We start from the raw sequence: 18,538 nt of genomic DNA, 5'->3' as shown, positions 1-18,538 counted from the left end.
TTGAGTTGTTTTGTCAAATTGTACAAAAATCTATGCTTTTTCATATTTGTAACTTCAAAAAGATACATTATGATAATTTGAAATTAATCAAAATTGAATAAAATGGTAATTAAATATTTGTAAATCTAATTATTTTTTTTATCTTGTTTAGTTGGATTCTCATGAAAAAAAATCGATAGGTTAAACAAATGTTTCAAAATTTGTTGTGTTATTGTTTTGTCTATAAATTACAAAATTTATTGAATTAATATATTTAATTATTGCACCCTTAAATAATATTTTATTAAGACATTAGAGAAGTATGTTATGAGTTGTTTTGTCAAAATTTTACAAAAATCTATGCTTTTTCATATTTGTCACGAAAATTTATATGTTAAACTTACTTTTACAAAATTCTTAACTTTGTCACGAAAACAAAAATCTATGCTTTTTCATATTTGTCACGTTCTCACACTTTCTAAGAATATATTAGCTTAGTCACTTACTTATTTTTTTTACAAAACAAACTATCGGAGTCTTGAAAGTTGAATTCATATTATTGTAAATGTACATAAGAGTTTGTGATTATATACTTAGTGGTTCTTGTATATGTGTCCAAGAAAGTTTCAATGGCTTAGTGGTAACTGTCCTATATATATATCATACTAACCCAGGTTCGATTCTCTCATTCGCATTGTTTTTTTATTTTTTACGAAAAATAAATGAGATGAGATGGCAATTTCGGGTTCTCTGATTGGTTGATTTTTCTATTCTATGTGGACACCCTCTCCATGGCTTATATCCCCTTTTAGTATAGTATATATTATACTAGAAAAAAGGAGTATTTTCTTTTTCCTTTTATTCCTCGTTAAATCAAAAATACAAAAACACTGAAGATGCACAAATATAAAAATAGAGAAAACATGTTCCACGTGAGAGAACTAAAAAGAAGCTGTGATCTGTCTGTCTTAAGCTACCGCCGTCATAAAACCCGTGTTCTGTTCCACCGTCTCTCCGTGCCCTTTCTCTTCTTATATATAAACTTATATTTATCAATCCAGACATAATATCATCACCATCATCATTAGTCTAGTTCTTACAACTAACAAAGATGGAGAAGAACTGCGACTTGGAACTTCGTCTTTTTCCAACTTCTTCTTGTATTACCGATTCAGATAACTCGTAAATCTCTCTCTGTTTCTTGAGATTCAGTATATGAAATTCAGTTTATATAAATGAATCTGATAAATTTCACATTTTAATTGGTTTGCAGTGTGGTAGAATCAAGAAGCTCTGGAAATTCATTACCAAAAGAAGAAGAAACTCAGAGATTAACAATTTTCTACAATGGAAAAATGTGTGTGTATTCAAATGTTACTCATCATCAGGTATGTACATGTAAGACATTTATCTTATGATCATACTGTGTAAGCAATGAATTTTACTAACCATTAATGTCTTTAATGATTATATGCAGGCTAAATCGATAATATCGATGGCGGGCAGAGAAATGGAAGAAAAGGTATCTTCAAACGTGTCGGATCCTAGAAATAGGTCGACCCGATTAAATAATTATCATCAACAGCTTCCAAATCCAAAGGCTTCTATGAAAAGATCTCTCCAAAGTTTTCTTCAGAAAGGGCAAATTCGACTTCAAGCCGCTTCACCTTACCATCAGCATTCACGACGATAGTGTTTTAATTTTATTTTTCTACTTTTTCACATTGTTAGCAGTTTTATGTTTACTTGTATCGTTCTTATCTTGTTGTTATTGATTAGGGATATGTGCTCCCAATACACACATATTAATCCCAAGATTGATTTTACGTTGGTATACCTTTGTTAACCTTGACAATTGAACAGTACATTAATTTCTAATCAATGTTTTTGTGTGTATATACACACTCTATCTTTTAGTTATATATTCATGTTTGAGCATTTCTATTGCTCAGTATCTCATATTTTTATGATCATACGACTATCTCCACAAGAACATTTTCTATCTGCTTCTCCTTTTCTCATTACTTCTACAGTATTTTTAATTGTTTAGATACTCTTTTAAATCTTAGCAATAAAAATTAAGGCAGGTTCAATAATTTGATTAATAAAGATTTGATAACAATTTGTGTATTTTCTATCATTTTTGTTTAATTTTATAGTATTAAAAATTAAATAATCGCATTAACTATATAATAAAATTTAGATTTTTTGTATATCTTATATTTTGAATTTAAAAAATGACATTAAATCAAACTGTTAAAAATTCACATTATTAGTTTTTGTCAATAATTTGTTTTTATTGTAAAAAAATTTGCAAATGATCATAATATCATATGAGTAGAAAGTTTCATTTAATAGTTGTTCAAATTATATATATATATATATTATATATACAAATTATATAAATATTTTCATTTCAAAAAATTTAAAATATGTATCATACTTGAATTATTAAAAATTAATTATTTTTTAGCTTGATCAAATTATTAAAATATATTTTTTAAATTTTGTGTGATAATTTTAAAAAATTAAAACTTATTTACTTAGTAAAGATTTTATTAAATATTTTACTTAGTGCAATGTAAATTATTTCCTATATACTAATAGAGAAACATTTAAAAAGTTATAACATGTAGTTTGTATTAATTAAAAAAGTGTCATACTAAGTTTTCATGTAATTAGATTGTTAATTATGCTTACGTGGCGGCTTGAGAATCAATTGAGAATTTTGTTAGTCCAAAACTAAATTTATATTATATAGTATGTCCATTATGGACCATTAATTTATCAAATTAAAATTATTATATGTTTTTTTTTAAATAAAACCTACGAAATTACTTAATGTGATTAATATATATATGGTAATTAATGATTTTAAATAATAAAGATTTGCTAACAATCTGTATACTTTCTATCATTTTTGTTTACTTATTTATTATCAAAATAAATTATACTATTACATTAAACATACAATAAAAATTTAGATCTTTTTATATATGTTGTATTTTGAATTTTTCAAAACGAGTATAAGTTTCTAAAACTGTTAAAAGTCTCACATAAACTTTTATGATCAAGGTTTAAATTTTTTTCTATAATAAGATAAAATAATTATAAAATCATATGAATAAATAATTTTATTTTAATATAGGTGTTTATGTTAATATATATATATATATATATATATATGTTCATATCGTTTAAACTAAATTATGCATCATATCAAAATACGTAAGTGAAACCTCTATAAATTAATAATGTTAGGAGAACACCAAAGCTATAATTTTTTTATTAATTTATAGAGATGTTAATTTATCGATATACTAATTGAACCAAAAACTCAATTTGGGTCTATAAAATTATATTATTTTATAAAGATTTTTAGTGTATATTAATGTATAGAGTATTAATTTAAAGATGTTATACTGTACTTATATTTTAATATTTACGTTGAACATATATTTCAAAATTAATATTTTAATTTTGAAATTTCATTGTTTTTTTTTAAATGATTATAAATTATTGAAACCACTAAACATTCCACATTAAAAACAAAATCGTCGGTGTAAAATTTTGTTACTCAAATATCCATATTAAAAGTATACTATATAACTATGTTAATATCATTTAAATGTAATTATATATCGTATATGATAGATAAAATTGATTGTTTTGATTTATTTACCCTAAAATGATTGCGAATAAAAAAAGAGCGGTCGTTTGATTTATATGCACGCTAAATTATTACATAATAGTAACTGATTTCTTAGTTATTTAATATATAATTATTATTTTACTATTTCATAATATGCAGAAAAATGTAAAATAAATAATAAATATAAAATATTTATTCTGCTCAAGGCGCGGATCTTAATCTAAGTATGTATCTCTTTAATAATTTTTAATCTTAAACATTTTCCAAATATCATGCCAAAACAAAATAACGAAATGAGAATAAACTAAAAATCAATATTTATATAGAGTAATAACCAAAATGAAAAAAAAATGACACAAAAATGAAAAAAATATTGAAGATAGATAGGATTGACACGTGAACGTTAACTTCTCATGACCATAATTAACTTTTAAATTGCTAAATCATGATATAAAACCGAGCTGCTATAGTTCATTGTAACTAAATAGTAGGCCTCAGATTCTTCGACCTAATCGTTAGGTTCTTATGCGATAATTGATTTTCTGACCTACAATATTTTTTAAAATGAGATTAGCTCATCAGTAAACAAATTATGTAATAACAAAAAAGTTTTTAAAAAATTGTTTAAGGGCCAAAAATATTTATTCGATCAAGAATATAAATTTTATTTTTCCATACGATATTTCTCTTAAATAATTTTCATATAAATTCACCATGCGCAAGGCGCAGGTCTTATCCTAGTTACCTAGTATTAGTTAATATGAACAAACTATAGAGGATTGTAAAACATATTAAATACCCCCTCCATTTCAAAATCAAGGTATGTTTTGGAGTTTTTAAACATATTAAATATTTTAAAATTTGATTATAAATTTTCTGATTAATTATTTTCTACAATCTTAATCAATCAAAATATAATAGACATATTTAAAATTTTGAAGTTTACCATTTTTACTTAATAAAATGCATTGAAAATATAAGATATATTTTCACATTAATGTTTTTTCTAAAACATGACTCATTTTGAAACTAAGCAAATAGTGATTGAAAATACATTGTTACTTCCTTTTAGCAAAGAGTACCTTGGTGAAACTGGCAAGATTCCAAAAACAAAAGTTGCACCAAAACGGAAAGAAAAGAGCAGAGAAAAAGCTTGGTAGACACGCCTGCTACTCTCTCTCTCTCTCTCTTTCTCTCTCTCTTCGAAATTTATGGTGGTAGAGACTAAATACAATCAACATAAGATGAGAGAGAGAGAGAGAGAGAGAGAGAGAGAGAGAGAGAGAGAGAGAGAGAGAGAGAGAGAGAGAGAGAGAGAGAGAGAGAGAGAGAGAGAGAGAGAGAGAGAGAGAGAGAGAGAGAGAGAGAGAGAGAGAGAGAGAGAGAGAGAGAGAGAGAGAGATCAAATTTGTGAACTTTCACATGTACATTTACACGAAACCAGAGATCGATCAAAGTCCTAATTTCTCCAGTGCAAGATAAAAAGCATATACACACTATTAACTTTTAATCACTATGAGTTAGGTTCCTTCAACTGCAAGTTTCATATCAAATATGCCTCTAGAATCAATCTTGGAGAATATTGTTAGGAACATTTTGTTTAGAGCATGTCGTTATATGTAATCCAGATGATTACCTCTAATCCCCATAAGCGTAAAAATGCTACTTCATCCCACAAAATCTCTAACTACAAAGATGCTCCAGCATGTTATTCAACTATGACGTTTCTTGGTTTCTACGTTTGTTTAGTTTTGGCAAGACATGGACTACCAAAGGAACATGTAATCTTTAATGTGTCTAGCATATACATATGTGTTGTTAACAAACTGAATTAAATAGACATAATGGCTTCAGCTACTAGCAAGAATGAAAAGTGCCGATGAATGCAAAGTCGGAAGTTCTGCACAAACTATTTCATGTTGGATTCCTGTTCGTGATAGATAACTGTTCAACGGAAGAACTCACTCAATGATGAGCCAACCGGTACGTGAACCTGAAGGTTGAAGAAAGAACAAGTGAAATATCAAGAGAGCCGTAAGGGGCTTCTTAGAGCAGGACCAAAGCCTCCTCGAAGTGAGGCTGCCCTCCGAGAGGATGTCCGGAGGCTCTGCCTGTGGGACAAGTACATGCGGATGGTTCACTTGATGGAGGTGATGTCCACAAGATAAAGTAAGTTCATGTTTCTCCGTTTCAACTTTGTTTCGCCATAATATTCCACATCCCATGATTTCAGCTCGGTTACCCTCAAACTCTACGTTTGAGGTTTAGAGATCACTAATCTGACTGGTTTCTCTTCTTATAGATAAACCTGATTATCTTTTTCTTCCCAGAAGAAAGTCGTCTCGGCTCTGTTTCATCCACAGTAAAGAACAGAATCGATTCTTCTTTCAGCTTCCATACTCCCAATCTCTCTTGGAAATATATTTTTTCTCTCAATCATTGACAGTGTCATTTCGGGACTAACTCAATCATGCATTTAGTTGGGGAAAGTAGGCAAGACCTAGTTTCTGCTTAGCTTCGAAATGTTGGCAACTTCATATGATAAGTTCCAATCATCACAAGTCATAACTGTGTTTCATCCTCTTGAAGGAAAAGAGCTCAAGGCATCTTTGCTTGATGATAAGCATTGTCAGGATTTGGAGTTTGAAATGGGCTCTATATGGTGTATTTGAAATTGCAGCCTTATAGGTAACAATCTGTGAGTCGACGTTTATACCAGTAGTTATAGCTACAAGGTTCTATGAAATTCTAGAGAGAGTCTGGGAACGTGGCTTGCAGGTTACGTCTCCCAGGATACACCATGTCTCTCAACTCAAATAAGTCGCTGGTAACGATCAGTACTAGGTTACACCTTACCTCCTTATGTACACACATCAGAATGCTTATCCGATCTGTCAAGACTTTATTTTGAAAGTTCAATTATACAGGTCGGGCCTGGATGAGTTTAGGATTGGCTCTGATTTTATTTTTTATTTAAAATGTAAAACCGGTTTCATTACGGCTAGAGAAAAAAAAATAGACATGTCTTGCTGTTGTTGGGATGGTTAAGCATTGTTTGTTAGCTAGGTGGTGATTTTGTTTTTCTTTCACTTAGTAAAATTTATAGGTTAGAGAGATTGTTTGGTGACAAACTAATAAATGTTTCAGCAGTAGTGTGTAAAAAGGAATTAGGTAAACTGTGTATGTATTTGAAGTATATATATATATATATATATATATATTTATTTATTTATAGAAGAACTATATCCATTGATCACATAAATAAATATTTCTTCCAAATGGGGGAACATAGATGACCAGGACTTAGCTCTTAGCAAGTCGATACAGACTAAGAACAGAACAAACCAGTCGTAGAAGATGGACGAAACCAGTAAGGAGCCCAAAAATTGTTCAATGTACACCTTTGGGCGCCTGAAAACTAGAGGCCGTTTTGGCGGTCCGGTCGTAAACACCTATGCCAAAGCCTATAAAATATATGTAGTTTTGTTTGAGTCCAGGGAAAGAATTTGCCTTCGCCCTTTGAAACGAAAATGCACATATCTCTAGTTTCATCAGTATAACACATGAATCCGCCCACTTTAGTCTCCTCCTCTCTAAACACCATGATCTGCTGCGTTTCATAGGATAATTTTTCTCGAATCTGAACATCCCTTGGCGCGCGTAGTTGTATGCAAGAACCAAACGATCAACGGTGCAACACTAATGTCTATTCAATTCATATGGTTACACTACTAACAATAAAATATGTACCAAATTTGAGTTTTATATATATGAGTTAATTACCATATGGTTCCAAAATGTACCAATAAATTTCCCAATTTACAAAACAATAACAGTAAGTCACCATATAATTCCAGTTTGGTATTATGCATGTTGGTAACGATAGAAAAACTAGGTTGAGAAAATTATTGTGCTGAAACCACATATGGTGCCAATTTGTCAACCCTCCCCCCCTTCCCCCCACCCTCTTTAAAACATTCAAACCGCAACATCCTAACGAAGTATTTTTCTTACCAATTTTCGCCTCCAGTATTACATATACAACTTTTAAAACCAAGACACGTAATCAACACCTAGTTCTATATCTTTTTTCCATCAGTTGTTTCTTTCTTTGAGAAAAATCTTTTCCATCAGTTGTTGAAATAAATAAAAAAACTGTACCGACAATTTTGTTTTCATTTTTAACTCGAACTATCCCGACTACTCTTTCAATATTTATTACATCTGTGATTTGTGTAATAATGTAATATAGATAAGATGAAGAATAATGAAGTTTTCAATATGACAGATGAAAATGAAATGGTGAATGAAGGATGGATAACAACGAGTCACATGCTGTGGGAAAGTGGAACATAACACAACCAAGAGAACAAACAATAAATGCAGCTTGTTCTGCTGTTTCATCGACCTCATTCGAGAATCATCTTTATCGACAAAGACAGAGCCGTGAGAGCGTTTATGTTGCCCGAAGCGAATTATAAAAAAGTTTCAATAAAAATAATAATACATATTACAATAGAGAATAAACATATAGATAATATAACTTACAAAAATATTAATTATATAAGAAATTTATTTTTGTAAAAAAAATATTAATCAAGTATTTATCATTCAATTTTGTAACTATTTTTTAAGATAAGATAAAATAAATTACTCAATACTTTTTTCATAATTGAATAGATAAAAATGTTCTAACATGTACATATAATTTATTTTTAATATTACTATCTACTAAATGAAACTTCCTAATCATATAGTTTAATGATCATTTAAAAAAAAGAAAAAATTTAAACCATTAATAACAAAAAATTTAGTCTGGGAGTTTTAATACTTTGATAAGTCTTAGTCTTTCTTTAAAATTTTATGATTAAAATATTAATGGTTAATTTAAGAAGAATTATATAATATATATTTGGTGGCCTTTTAGATTAAAATATATATGTAAAATTACCAAAAGTGAAATTTCGTAACTTTTATTTAAGAAAAAATGAAAATATTAATTATAGATCGCTAAATTTAATGGTTAATTTAATAAGAATTATATAATACATGTTTAGTGGACCAACATATTTTTCTAAAGATTTTAAAAAGCATTATAATAATGACATATATCATAACTAAAATATTGTAATGATTTTCATTTAATATATAGGAGATTAAAAGAAAACAATGTTCCCTCATATAGATTTGTTCCGTAGATTATATATTCTTCTGAAAATTATATCATTTCGTATGTCATTAGGCATCATAAAATTATCTCAACATCTAAGATACGTGTGTTAGCTTAAGGATATAGTAGATCCATGTGTTATAAATTCTTTTATGAACAATATTCTAACATCATGATTTGTGGTATATGTTAGAAAGCTTAACACAATTGTTTTTGTTACTTATGTCACTAAAACATGCTTATCTTTTTGGTCAATTATCCATTTAAAACCTTAGAGTTGAACATAATTAGGCTGGAGTAGTAGAATGATGGATGACTTATCGGAAAATAATTCGGGATATTGTGCTAGTGAGGCGAAAACACGGGAAAAAGTCATGTGGTGATTACATGATTAGTAAACAAGACTAATGAACCTCCAAAAAATAACCCACCATATCTATTGCACAGGATAGAGCCCACGGTCGAGTGAGTGGACGTGAAAGGTCCATTACCCGTGGAGCGGAACGTTACAAGTAGTATCAGAGCCAAACTCAGACTAGTGTGGAGTCAGTGAGGGTTCACACTAACATAGGTAACGATCCTGTGGCGCAATGGAATGTTAGAAAGGTTCAGAAAATTGATTTGACTACCTATGTCACCAAAATGCGCTTACCTTTTCGGCCAACCATCCATTTAAAAATCTAGAGTTAAGCGTGCTTGGCTTGAAATAGTGGAATAATAGGTGACCTATAGAGAAGTGATTCACGATATTGGGCGAATGAGATCAAAGCACGGAAAAAATCATGTGATGATCGTAGGGTAAGTAAATAAGACTAATGAACCCCTAAAAATTAACGAACCGCTTGTCGCACATGATGAAATCTACGGACCTGTCATATAGAGATCTATTAGCCGTGAGCGGGTGGGACCGTGAGCGGGTGGGGCGATACAAATATATGATCTCGTGTTAGGCAGCAAACGATACTCTGATTAAAAGTCTCGGATGGCTGCGTAACATCTATCAACAGACGACAAATTAGTTTCACCTTTTATATATTTAAATGAACGATGCATTTCACTCTTAGCACGTCAATCATAAAATTATACCATAATTGAGATATTTGATTATAGTAATAACTTTAATAATGACTAAGGTGATGATAAGGAAATATTGGACTGGAATTTACACGACTGCTAAAATTCAATTACCAACTTGCTGATGCAGTTGCAACATTACGTGGCAAGTGTTACAGATTGCGTACTGAATCCTAAACTTGTGGTTTTTGTTTTAAACTCTTGAAAAAGTTTATAATACTGATACTGTGTGTACATACAAAGTTCATTAGAGTAGTCTGATAAAGAGTTAATTAAAAGAAAGTGACTGTTAATCTAACGTTCAAAAGGAGCTAGATGCTAGTCCAATACTGGAAAAGTTAATAGATATCTTTTTTTTAAGGCATAAGTGGAGAAAAGCGACGTCCCGATATATCTGATTGCGTTGTTGTCTAATGATGATGTGACGATATTCTGCTGTACCAATATACTCGTGAATCCAGGATTGGTGCCTTGACCAGATATGTTTCCCGAATTAATTTAGTTTGTATCTATCTTAGGCTAGCATGAGTTTCTGTAGATCGACAGATATTGCACCATACAACGTAACTTCTCAGGTAGACAAGATATCGCAGTCAATATTAATTACTAAATATGAATTGCCGGGCACCTACCATGATGTTTCAAATGCGAGTTCCCTTGAGTTTCCACGTAGCTCATACGTAAATCACCATGACATGTCAAATCTTGAATCGTGTCAAGTAGCATTAATAATATAATTAGTTTACAAAAAAACGTTAATAATATAATGTATATTCCAAGGGCATTGTAGACATTTCCAATTCAGATCATACACTCTATATAAGGGCTACAACACCTCAACAGATTTACACAACTCTTATTAATCTCTCAGTTCCTCTTTCTGACAGCTGAAAATGACAGAAGTTCCCTCGTACATGATCCAGAACCCTAAATTCGAACCTTACAAGCCCAAAAAACGATATTCTTATTCTTCTTCTTCGTTGCTCTCCATCATCCTATCGATCTTCACTTACGTCTTGATCTTTTACGTTTTCGAAGTATCTCCATCGTCTATCTTCAAAGACACAAAGGTTTTGTTCTTCATCTCCAACACTCTCATCCTCATCATTGCCGCTGATTACGGCGTTTTCACTTGTAAGGAGAGGCCCGACTTCTACGGTGAATACACCATGGCGGCGATGAGAAGCCGTGCAGATCATAACTATTCTCCAGTTCCTAACTTCACATACGGAGAAAACGCTAGACATGATGAAAACTCTGGCGGCAGAGAAAAAATTAAGAGCCCTAAAGATGTCGTGGGCTATAAGGAAGAAGAACCGATGGTAAAAGAGATAGTCAGTGTTTCTTCGCCTCCTGAGAAAATAATACGCGAGGTGAGTGAGGAGAAGCCGAGAGACGTTGTGGCTATCAAGAAATACAAACCGTTTAGTGAGCATACAGTTGAAGCTTGCCACACAAGGAACCATGTGTACCGTAGATCTTACGAACGAACTAAATCAGACAAAGCACGACGGGTGAAGACAGCCAAAAGTAAAAACTATCGTCGAAGCGAATCGGATAGCTCGAAATGGATGGTTGTTCCAGAGAAATGGGAGAACGTTGAAGAAGAATCTGAAGAGTTCTCAAAGATGTCGAACGAGGAGTTGAACCGAAGAGTCGAAGAATTCATACAAAGGTTCAATAAACAGATGAGATTACAGTCACGAGTATCGTCTACATGATAGCATATAAAGTTAGTAAGAACTCTTGTTTTATTTTGTTGTTAGGAGTTCTTTTTTTTTTTTGGTTAATACTTCGTGATCGGATGACGTTTTTGGCAGTCGTCAGTGTATAAACTAATATAAGACATGAAAGCATAATAGTTACTGATACAAACTACATGTAACTATAATAGCTTATTCTCTATGAAACATTGTAATATCGGTTAAACTATGTTACACGTGTCTATATTTATAGGAAGAATTATATTAATTTATCTTGTTTATTGCATTGAAGTTAAATTAGTGATAAATTTGGAGAATGCTGGCTGCCCAAAGGAATTAATTTAAATTGTAGAAAATATTAAATTGAAAAGCATCCAGGTCGAAGAATATAAATAGAGACTATCGTTCAGATTATTTGGTTAGAATGCAATTTTGAACATTATCAAAGTTCTCTTTCTTCAAAAAAAAAACATTATCAAAGTTCTCTATATGATACAAACTAATTAGATGACTCCTTTTAAATGGATAGTGTAGAATATATGAAATTTGTTAATGAATTTTAAGGGGTATTGGTTCCTGTTAGAACTTGTTACAAAGTTTGGAATGATGAATATTGGTGTCACTGACGAACTGTTCGCTTTTAACGGGTTATACTGGATCATTAAAAAGCCCATTAAATTTGTGATAATCAAACAGTAACGAATTCGTAAATTAAGCTCTTGGAATCAAAAAAATGTTGTCAAAAAGAAAGTAGTAGTAGTTTTTTTTTTTGGGGTTCTAATCCCCGACATTAATGCGTCTGTTATAATTATTATGCATATGCATAATTTTATTACTAGCAATGATAAACAAGTTTGAAACATTGCTGAAGACATGGAAAATGACTCCAAAATCTAAGAGCCAATGAGTAGTGGTGAAATTGGATTCGGATCAGATTCTTGAAAAACATTTCTATAATTAAAGGACCACAAGATAATGCTAGAAAGGCATCGTTAGTTTCAACGTTCGAGTCTTTTATGATAAATATTCAAAGTTAAAAATGTCATGGGAGGTGACTCAGAAATGTAAACATCTACATCTCCTACTATATGGAAGTATTCAATAGTTCCACTAGTTGTGGTTGGTATGTAGTTATATCGTTTCCTCTTATGTACTATTAGGTGTCTGACTGTAAGGTATTTTTAGAGTAAAAATTATTAGGTGGAAAAATATTAACGTCACTTCCCATTATTTAGTTACCAATCAGGTGAAAATACTTTTCTCCAATTAACGCTAAAAAAAGTGAGAAAGTATATTAATATGTTATTCTCTCTAGGGTGTGATTGGTAAATTGTCAGCGTAACTAAGAGGAACAAAACATGGAAGAAAAAGAATGAACAGAAAAAAGAGAAAACGAGAGTAAATGTTTACTCCATTCAAAACTAGTGAAATAATTTCTACCACTTTCAGCTATATTCAGCTAAGATACTTTTCAACCTGATTGGTAAATATTAAGCAGGAAATAGAGTAAAACAATTTTACTCTAGAATATTTACTCCAAAATGACCATTCAGTCACACTCCTACTGGTGGAAGAAATGTTTTACTCTTGATTTGACGTTTATTTTTCCACCACTTTTCACCATTTTATTTTCACCATATTACTCCACTAAAAACCAATCACACCCTAGAACTTAGAAGTTCCAAATAGCTTTCAAAACATTTTTTTTTTCAAGGCTCCGAATAAAGGAGAAATTGACAATCCATATGTGATCAGCGAAAACTAAAGAAGAAAGAAGAACAGGCATTAGACAAAGCTTTAAATATTACCAAAAAAGAAAGAAAGACAAAGCTTTAAATGTTTCAATTTTCTTAATTATATCAGAGCAGATGGTCCTAATTCTATCTCTACCGATGGTAGACAATTTATTTATGTTTTGGGGGCAAAACTCCTCAAAACGTAAAATTACAAAACGTAAAAAGAACTTTTCTGTAGAATCTAGGTTTTACTTGGTAAAATTAAATAAATTTAGTTTAATGTTTTCCGACAAACTAAAAATATTAATATTAAAAATAATTTTTAACACTGGTTTATTGTTTTATAATAATTTAACCCCTATACATGTTTTAAAATAATTTACGTCTAACGGTTCGATTTATATCATTTTAAACTTGTTTATGGTAAATCATGTTTGTGGATTCTACTTATACTATGACGAATTTTTAATTGTTCATTTATCTGTGTAATTGTTAATAAATCATTTTAAGATTCAAGCCTCATATGTTTTGTAGAATCATTACTGAACAATTAATCAAATCACTTAAATAAAGACGGCTTCACATGTCTAAGTTTCAAAAAAAAAGGTAATATTTTAATTAAAATTTTTGATTTTAGTTTTATTTAAATACTAAAGTCAATAAGGAATTAACATTTGTCAAACCCAGTTTCTAAAATTCTTCGTACAGAAAACTCATGCTTTATCTCTAATTTGTTATTTTTATTTATTTTAATTGAAAAAACTCTTATATACCACCATTGGACTTGCTCTAAAGAATACAAAATTTGCAACTATCGTATAGATTACTATAATAGAAATAACATCGATAAAAATGAAAGAGGTGAATCTCCGTACGAAGAGCCCGGGGAAAGGTACAGACAGAACACATGCTACACCGTGTCTCCGGTGAATCGGTTACAAAATAATATTATATAAGTCGACAAACTAAGACGATACGTTAAGTGTGTGAATACAATTTGTTTTGTGCTTTGAATCTATCTAGCTAAGGTATTACTCCAATTGCATTGCCTTGCATTTGAGGTTTTCTAAACTTTTGATCGCTTCAAAACACTCAAATAGATGTATATGAGTGAATTAGAGTAAAAATTTAGGTTTGATGTGTTAGAGCTGCTATTTAAAATAGCAAACCATATCGGTAGAAGTATATGTTAATTTGTCTCTTTGTCTTTTGGTATTGTTCTTGCGGTGTGAGGAGGTTATTTCCTGTCAATAACACTCAGTTCATAACACTCAGTCCGGTCGGTCGATGTGGGTGTGTTTGACCTCTGCTGAGTCTGTCTATTTGTGTTGGTGGATACTCAGGACGTCTACAACGAGTTGTTCTTTGACGAGTCAGATCATAAAAAGTAGATTATCGGAGAGGTCAAAATTACTGGATTATGTCTTTCGTAATAAATGTTGCTCTTCCATTTGCGGTAAATTGTAAGTGCGGATTAGTTGAGACATCCGAGTAGCGGTTTTGCTTGCTGTGTCGGTTTTTTCTAGATTAGGTCAAATTATTATTTAGAATTTTTTTCATTATTCTGCTTCTTGTTATCATTGTATTTCTGTCAAAATGTTTTAAATTAGTAATTACTCCCTCTGTTCCTAAAAAATGTATGTTCTAAAAAAAAAATGTTTCAAAAAAATACATTTTTTACTTTTTTAATATATGATTTTATGAAAAATTGTAAGTTTAAAAAAATTAATGGTGTTTATTAAATTTTTATTGGCTAAAAATTATGAAAAATTGTTATTCACAAAAAATAATGCATATTTAATGAGTTTTCTTAATATATATGAAAAATCTAGAATATGCATCTTTTAAAAACAGAGGAAGTATATCTTTATATTTTTAGAGAAAAAAACACGTTTACGATGTAAAATAGCAAAACAAATTTGTCAATATAGTTTATGATGGAGATAAATAAAATGGAAAGACGTGAAAATGGATTTGCTTCGTCTGGTCGATGCGAGGACTTCACCAAAAAAAATATAATGCACGAATCAGATATGTTTATAAATCAAAGAATGAGGGCCTCATTAATGACAGGGAATTGCAAATGAGTTCCTGTAATTTAAATATTTTAATTATTGAGTGTAGCAAATATGATCTGGCGAATCTTCCCTACCAATTATTTTCTTGCATTTTCCTAAGTCAGGAGATATGATTTCACATTGAGAATATTATCAATTAATTAAGATGTATCCCTTAAGGCCTTAACTGTCATACATACGCAATACTCTTTCCATTTTTTTTAACTAGGTGATTTTTCCGTGCTCATGCACATGTATAAATATTTAAAATAAATATATTATAATAATTGATTGCTACTTACATTTGATTTTAAATTAATTTATAATTTATATGCATCATTTATATTAATAATATTATACTACTTTAATTATACATATGACTTTATATATGTTATATTTAATTGATTTTGTTGTTTTTCAATCGATTTAGTTATCATTTGGGCAAAATGGATTGCATCTATGAATTCAACTGTAATATTTTTATTCTATATATTAAAATTTTAGTTAATTTCGTATTTTCATTTAGATGGTTGTTGTCTTAGATATGTTAATATATTTTATGAATATTAGGTATAACTTAAGATATATTATGCTTATAATGAAATTTTTTTAAAAAAACTAAAGTGTCTGATTCTAAATAACAAAAATTAATATAACGAAACGATAATATTCTGAAGTCTCATGCATATATATAAATTTTACAAAAGAACTAAATTGTAACAGTTGGTTAATATTCTATTTTCATTTTTAATATGCTTTGAGTTGTCCTATGAATATATTTATAAAATAAATTACTATTCTTATAAAATTATATATTCTTATCGTAGTTAAATCTATGATTTTAGATATAAGTTGGATTAGTTGAATCACTCATGTTGTGAGTATATTGAGTTACATATATTCTTTCAAATTCAAAATGAAGTATAATTATTTTTATTATAATTAAATCAAGTGTGCATGTATTTTCTTATATTATATGTTGTTTGTGAAAAAATATTAAAAAATAAAGTGATGATCAATAAGAAGTTATATGCGTAAGAAGCTTATACATTTTTGAAAGCTCGTGAGCACATATCAATATTTACAATAATTAAAATCTTTTATGAATTTCTAAATAACTTAATGCCTTTGATTTATTGAATGGAGACTAAAATTTATTTTAAATAATCTTATAATGAGAATTCAAATTTGCTTTGGTATTTTGATTATGGTTCTATTAAGTTACAAACATAAAAACATAAAATTTAAAAGAAAATTTAATATTAAGAAAAAATAACTTTAATAATGATAAAATATAATATATCTACCTCACTAAACTATTTTGTGACTATTTGATCAAACAATGTTTATTTTGAAAATACTTTTTAGGTTTTTTTAATATCTCTTAAAATAAGCAGTAAAAAATTGTGATTGTATTTAAAAATAATATTATATAAGTAAAATATAATTTGTCGATATTTTTTTGCTGCAATTGAAAGATATTAAAGTCAACTAAATATATGAAAAATAAATAAAACATTTGAATATAACTAATTATAAACTATTTTCAGACAATTACACATATATCAGTTTATGTTTCATAATTATTTTATGTAATCATCTAAGAAAATATATAGATATATAAAAAATATTTTTATTACTTTGTATTTTTTGTATTGTTTAAAATTATGTTTTAAAAGAAATAATATTTCTTTTTCTAATATCAAGATTATCTGTGTAATTTTTTCTTAATGAAATCACATTATATAGAAATTTATAATTTTCATCTAAGAAAATATAGATGTAAATAAAGTATTTTATTACTTCAAAATTACATTTTATGTTATTTAAAAATATTTTTCAAATGTAATATTACTATTTTGTGAACTTTCCTTTTTTAGTGAAATCATATTATATATACATATGTTTTTGTTTTCCAATTCTTTTTTTTTTAACTTTAAAAAATTCCTTTTTTATTATATGTGTAAATTTTTTCGGAAATTTTTTAAAAGGAAACTAAATAAAATAAATAAATAATAGTATTTTAAATGTAAATTAATCCATTAAGGGTATCAGTGTAATCAACCATCGTGAGAGTTAACGTGAGAGGGACACATATGAAACTGACTTCTCAAATAATATTATAGAGATGTATATTTAAAGTTTTTCTATATATTAAAGAATCTTAAATTATAATAGTCTTAATTTTTAACAGTCAGAATTAAATAAAACAAAATTAAAATTTTCAAATTTATAATTTACTATTATTATCTAATAAAATAAATTGAAATATAAAAATTTATGATTTTTAATATAATTTTTATTTTAAATATGGATTATTTTGAAACAGAAAAGAGTATACTGATAGTTTAAAATTTTCCTTGGTTTCGCGGTCACCAAAGAATTAGAATTTTACAATATCAGAAAACATTATTACTTTCCTATACAAAAACATTATTACTTTGAATTTGAGATTGTATCTTTTTTTAAAAAACTTTTGCATGTTTCGTAGTAAATTTAATTGCATGTATTGGTTTTATGTTATTGTGTATCCTTTCATCCTTTGTTTATGCGATTGTTTAACACATGTGTTATTGTCAGGCCGTGTCTGATAATTATTGGTCTAGAAGCTAAAAACTTTTTTTTACCCATTTATTTTTAAAAATCACCAAAATACTAAAATATACATCGGAGGTTCGAAACATGGCATGAAAGTGCTATATCATGCGTCATTACTGGTAGAGCTATGTGAGATTTCAATTATTTGTGGCTCCAAATATATATATATATATATATATATATATATATATATATATATTGCTTCTGACCCTGAAGCAAATGCTTTATTGGCTTCTATTCAGGTTCGACCATGGTTATTGTCGCGTAGATAATAAATTATTAGAAAATCGACGTAAATTATTAGTTAAAATCTTCTATCAAGAATATGAATAGGGATTGAGATCGATCCAGTTGTAAAATATCATAGATACTGTTTAGTTAAATTATCTTAGCACAAAGAAATTTTCTTTGTTTATGAATATATTATTTGCATATTTATGAACTTAGTTTTATTAAAAAAAAAAAGCAAAAATGGGGAGGGGCGGGCTAAAAGGTTACTAATATTTTTATCAGGATAATATAAAGAGTGTATTTTCCCCAAAAAAATAAAGAATGTATTTGCCTCATCT

The 18,538-nt window shown here is 29.0% G+C and overlaps 2 protein-coding genes across 2 annotated transcripts; both read left to right on the top strand.

The window, feature by feature from the left end:
* The first annotated feature begins 1,007 nt into the window (after nt 1-1,007).
* On the top strand, nt 1,008-1,895 carry LOC106360317 (protein TIFY 5A). Its single transcript, XM_013799909.3, has 3 exons — nt 1,008-1,161; nt 1,253-1,367; nt 1,457-1,895. The coding sequence occupies exons 1-3, from the start codon at nt 1,091-1,093 to the stop codon at nt 1,670-1,672; spliced, it is 402 nt and encodes a 133-aa protein (XP_013655363.1). The 5' UTR covers nt 1,008-1,090; the 3' UTR covers nt 1,673-1,895.
* An 8,224-nt stretch (nt 1,896-10,119) lies between these two features.
* On the top strand, nt 10,120-11,850 carry LOC106362439. The gene has a single exon (XM_013802336.3). The coding sequence runs from the start codon at nt 10,769-10,771 to the stop codon at nt 11,594-11,596; it is 828 nt and encodes a 275-aa protein (XP_013657790.1). The 5' UTR covers nt 10,120-10,768; the 3' UTR covers nt 11,597-11,850.
* The last annotated feature ends 6,688 nt before the right edge of the window (nt 11,851-18,538 follow it).

This window comes from Brassica napus, chromosome A9 (genome assembly GCF_020379485.1).
Source record: "Brassica napus cultivar Da-Ae chromosome A9, Da-Ae, whole genome shotgun sequence".
Lineage (NCBI taxonomy): Eukaryota > Viridiplantae > Streptophyta > Magnoliopsida > Brassicales > Brassicaceae > Brassica > Brassica napus.
The sequence above is the reverse complement of the archived record's forward strand: the minus strand, read 5'-3'. Positions and strand labels throughout refer to the sequence as shown.

Coding starts and splice junctions, on each gene's coding strand:
- LOC106360317 (XM_013799909.3), top strand. CDS start 1,091: ATGGAGAAGAACTGCGACTTGGAACTTCGTCTTTTTCCAACTTCTTCT. Junction 1,162..1,252: donor ATTACCGATTCAGATAACTC/GTAAATCTCTCT, acceptor ATTGGTTTGCAG/TGTGGTAGAATCAAGAAGCT. Junction 1,368..1,456: donor CAAATGTTACTCATCATCAG/GTATGTACATGT, acceptor GATTATATGCAG/GCTAAATCGATAATATCGAT.
- LOC106362439 (XM_013802336.3), top strand. CDS start 10,769: ATGACAGAAGTTCCCTCGTACATGATCCAGAACCCTAAATTCGAACCT.